General features: G+C 45.6%; 1 protein-coding gene across 1 annotated transcript; it reads right to left on the bottom strand.

Moving 5' to 3' along the window:
- Nucleotides 1-2,715: 2,715 nt before the first annotated feature.
- LOC132583202 (olfactory receptor 2D3-like) lies at nucleotides 2,716-3,630 on the bottom strand. Its single transcript, XM_060254869.1, has one exon. It carries the CDS (start codon nucleotides 3,628-3,630, stop codon nucleotides 2,716-2,718), a length of 915 nt encoding a protein of 304 aa, XP_060110852.1.
- Nucleotides 3,631-4,653: the final 1,023 nt, after the last annotated feature.

Raw genomic sequence — 4,653 nt, 5'->3', positions numbered from 1 at the left:
TTGTTAGTTACCTAATTTTGTTGTCTTCAAATAAGAAATTATGAACTCCAAATGGCCTCTTTTGAATATATAATGCTGGTATATAATTAGGGTTGTATGTATATTATGGGCAAGGTGTGTTCTGCTCCTCTGGGAATGGAGTTGCAACTTGCAAGCTTTCTACAAGGACTTTGGACTTCAACAAGAACAAAAACAGAATGAATCCACAGGAGGTCAGGATAACAGAGAGGGATCAAGGAGTGCAAACACAAATGTCCCCCAAACAGTGTCCTCTGTGACATGGGTATCTGCAGATGCAAGTTTTAGCACCAATGTCAGCCAATGCTCACTCTAATCTCTGGAGTCTTGTGAGCAAAAATTCTACTTTGTGAGCTGCTGGCATTGATGTTGTGAGCTACTGCATAAACTAGTTTGCTCTGGGATCATTTTTCCTGAGCTAAGACAAAAATGTGTGAACTGGAAGCTAAAAAACTGTGAGCTATCTCACACTAACTCAACATAGAGGGAACACTGATGGCAGCTCGTGCAAGAAGTGGTTGATGCGGTTCAAGACACAAAAAGAATAATGCAAGGCACACCCAATGTTTAATGCAGCAATGTGGAAATAACATGCCCAGGAAGCTATAGAAGCTTCCATTGGTGCCACCAGTCCATGGCAACGGCATATGTGGAGCACATGGGATGTCCTTGTAGTACATGAGGCAAAGACATGGTGCTCTATCCAAGAATTTTTTGGTATTTGCGCATTTGTGTTTCTGTGTGTGTGTTCCCCAGGGCTCTTTTTCTAGTAGAATGGGGGACACCATGGCTCTTTTTCTAGTAGGAGCTCCTCTGCATATTAGGCCATGTCCACCTGATGTAGCCAATTTTTCAAGAGCTTAGAGGGCTCTAATTACAGGCCTACTATAAGCTCCAGGATGATTGGCTACATCAGGGGGTATGACCTAATATGCAGAGGAGCTCCTACTAGGAAAAGAGCCATGGTGTTCCCAATTCCTGGAAGTCATGGCAACCTCTGGGGACTCCTACTGGGGCATGGAGTACATTCAAAGGAGTAGCTTGATAGCCTGCCTCCACCTCCCAACTCTGGTATTCTTTGGAGGCCTCCCATCCATATAGTTGCCAGGGTCAGCCCTGCTTAGCTTCCATGATCTGATGAGGTCGGGCTTGCCTGAGCTATCCAAGTCATGACTCTCCAAGAAGAACTCTCGAGTGAATTTGAAGGCTAAGCATCATCTTCCACATCCCAAGCCACTGTTGATCCAGATGGCCGGGGAGGTGCCTTGGAGGTGCCCCAGCAACTAGGTACCACTTTTAGAGCCAGTTCCCAGTAAGTTGGAGATGGGTTGAGGGCAGGAGCAGGACAGCAGGCAGAAGTGTGCATGTGGACATGCTTTTTTGGGGTGCTCGCCTGCTGTCCCTAGGGTGCCTTAAAATGCCCCTCTGAACCCAGCCTACATGTCCATGCATGGTCACTGGAGATCGCTGATCAGTGACTCATAATTTTTCTCTCTCTCTCTGCAAAGCCCTCATCTTCCTGCAACTAAATATCACAGTGAGGGGTGGGATGGGAGGTTTCCAGTCTTCATTGAAGAAAAAGAATATGCACAGTTCTCAGGTTCACAGGGATTAATTTAGTCAATAAACCTTCCATTTTTTGCATATGTCCTCATGTGTGGCTGCTGCCATTCAGATGAGTCTTTCTGGTAACTGTCTGGTAGGGTTGCCAATGTCCAGGTATGGACAGGGGATACCCTGGTTTGGAGGCCCTCCCCCCGCTTCAGGGTCATCAGAAAGTGGGAGAGAGGGGGAGGGAAATGTCTGCTGGGCACTCCATTATTCCCTAAGGAGAATGATTCCCATAGGATAGAATTGATCCGTGGTATGTGGGGCTCTGCGGGGCTGTTTTTTGAGGAAGAAGCACGGAATTTTCAACATAGCATCCAATGCCTCTCCTCTAAATACCCTTCAAGGTTCAAAAGGATTGGACCAGGGGGTCCAATTCTATGTGCCCCCAAAGAAGGTGCCCCTATCCATTATTTCCAATTGAGGGAAGTCATTTAAAAGGTGTGTGGTCCCTTTAAATGTGATGGCCAGAACTCCCTCTGGAGTTCAATTATGCCACAGTCTTGCTCCTGGCTCCACTCCAATGTCTCCTGGCTCCACCCCCAAAGTCCCCAGATATTTTTTGAATTAGACTTGGCAACCCTACTGTCTGGTGTTCACACTTACTTGTGCCTCCCTGAAGAGACCATAAGATGTACGTTAATGTGAGCAAGCAGAAAGGGATTTCAGCTTCTTTCCCCCTCTCCTATCTCTCTGTTTGACCTGTGCTGTCAGCAGTTTGTCCAAACAACTGTATGAAACATGGGTAAGATTCTTCCAAGGGGTCCAGTCCATTTAAACCCAGAGATTATGGGTTTAAGAAAACTTTTATCAAGTGTACATAAACTCTAGAAAAACAGATTTGGGGGACTACCTCTGTTTGTGTGAACTGCCATCAAAAAGAAGCTGACCCTCGGCATCCTCGTAAGTTTTTCAAGGCAAGTGATAAAGCAGAAAGTGTCTGCTATGGCCTTAGTTTGCAAAGACTAAAACACTCTCAGATACACAAAGGTCCGTTTAAACATTCTATTCAGATCTTATCTCCCAGTTGCTGACACTGAAATCTGAAGGAAAGCTCTTTGTTTAGTCTTCGAATATCAATTTCATCTGTCAACATCTTTGCAATATTTTCACCGCTGCCGCATGATTGTCCTTATTGCGCAGGGTGTGAATGACAGGATTGAGCATTGGGCTGATCATGACATGAAAGACAGCAACTTGTTTGTCCAGGTCAGGAGATGACCGTGACCTGGGTCTCATATACGTGGCAATAACAGTACTATAGTACAAAGAGACCACCAGCAAGTGAGAGCCGCAGGTGGAGAAGGCCTTGTGCCTTCCGGCAGCTGACTTCATCCGTAACACAGTGGAAAGTATTAGTGCATAGGAGGTCAAGATAGCTGCAAGTGTACCTATGAGGACTACCCCTGCAAACACAAAAATGATGGCCTCTGCGATGTGGGTATCTGCACACGCCAGTTTCAGCACAAGAGGCAACTCGCAGCAGAAGTGGTTGATGTGGTTGGGTCCACAGTAGGGGTGGTGGAGGACGCAGCCCACATATACAAGAGCAGTGAAGAAGCCACCTGCCCAGGACGCTGATACCAGCTGCAGCTGCTTACTCCTGCCCATGGCAATAGTGTAGAGCAGAAGACAGCAGATGGCCAAGTAGCGGTCATAGGCCATGACACTCAGCAGAAAGAATTCAACAGTGCCCAGGCACATACTGACATACATCTGGGCTGTGCAATGTCTAAAAGAAATTCTTCCATTCCCAGTCTGGAGGTGAGCCAGCATCTGGGGGATGCTGGTGGTGACATAACAGATCTCTAGGCCTGCAAAGTGCTTCAGGAAGAAAAACATGGACATGTGGAGATGAGGGTCAGCCCAGATCAGCATGATGATCAACATGTTTCCCATGACTATATATGTGTAGATGAGAAGGATAACAACAAAAAGCAGGATCTGGGACCTTCGGTGGCTGGTGATGAACTCAATGACAGATGTGAGGTTCTCAGGCCTCATCCTGGTCTCCTGCTCGTAGAGAAAGAGCAGCACTGAAAGACAGCAACATAGAGAAATGAACTCTAAGTTGGAAAACTGGGTTTGGTTTCCTACTCCTCCACATGCAGTCAACTGAGTGAATTTGGGTGGGACTCAGTTCTCTCAGAACTCTCTCAGCTTCATGTATCTCACAGGGTGCCTGTTGTGGGGTGAGGAAGGGAAGACGATTGTAAGCCACTACCTCTCCAGGTTTCATCTACAATATCAGCATATAATTTGGGACAGCTATTTGTTAAAAGTGCTTTACTGTCTACTTGCAAGATACGCCATAACCGAAATGAACTTGGTCACTGCTAATGGAAGGTGTGAACGTGTGAAGCTGAAAGCGGACCTGGCTGAGACACCCTGCTTGTTGGACTTCCAGAAGTATCCAGTCCGACACTGTTGGAAACAGGATAACATCCATCACTCCCATAGGCAGCCTCCATTTTTCCTCCAGTGGGTTAAGCTCAGGTTACCAACTCTACTTTTGCTATACCTCTGATAAATTCACTTAAATCCCCAGATTCTTTGATCAATTTGGCTTCTGATCCCGACTTAAGGTTGACTGCCTGCTTTGTTTAAAAATTAATTAATTTATTCTTAATGCAAAAATTAATAAGATCACGTTTAAAATACTGGAAATTTTCTGTAGGTGTCAATTCTTGCTGTGTACAGACAACTTCTCTTGTAAACATGCGAAGTATCTATGAATTTAATTCTCAAACAAGCTAGATATACTGGATCCAGTATTGGATCCAGAAGTCAATTTCTGCTAATGGAAAAGGGAGAATTTTTCTTGATTTCTTTTTCCACATCAGTATGAACCCTGCTGTTGTTCAGGTTCCCTTGTCTCCTGCTAATGGCATTTTAATGGCTGAAGCAGGACAGGAGAGGTTTACCAAGTCCCACTGTCCTCGTGGAAATCCCTTCCAACTCTGGATCAGACCCAATCTCTCGAGTCTCCTTCCTGAGTTATTTTCACCTCAAATTCCAGAATCCTTT

This window comes from Heteronotia binoei, chromosome 15 (genome assembly GCF_032191835.1).
Source record: "Heteronotia binoei isolate CCM8104 ecotype False Entrance Well chromosome 15, APGP_CSIRO_Hbin_v1, whole genome shotgun sequence".
Lineage (NCBI taxonomy): Eukaryota > Metazoa > Chordata > Lepidosauria > Squamata > Gekkonidae > Heteronotia > Heteronotia binoei.
Note: the sequence above shows the minus strand (reverse complement) of the source record. Positions and strands in the feature narration are given on the sequence as shown.

What these genes read in the sequence shown, in the direction of transcription:
- LOC132583202 (XM_060254869.1), bottom strand. Translation starts at nt 3,630, where the DNA reads ATGAGGCCTGAGAACCTCACATCTGTCATTGAGTTCATCACCAGCCAC.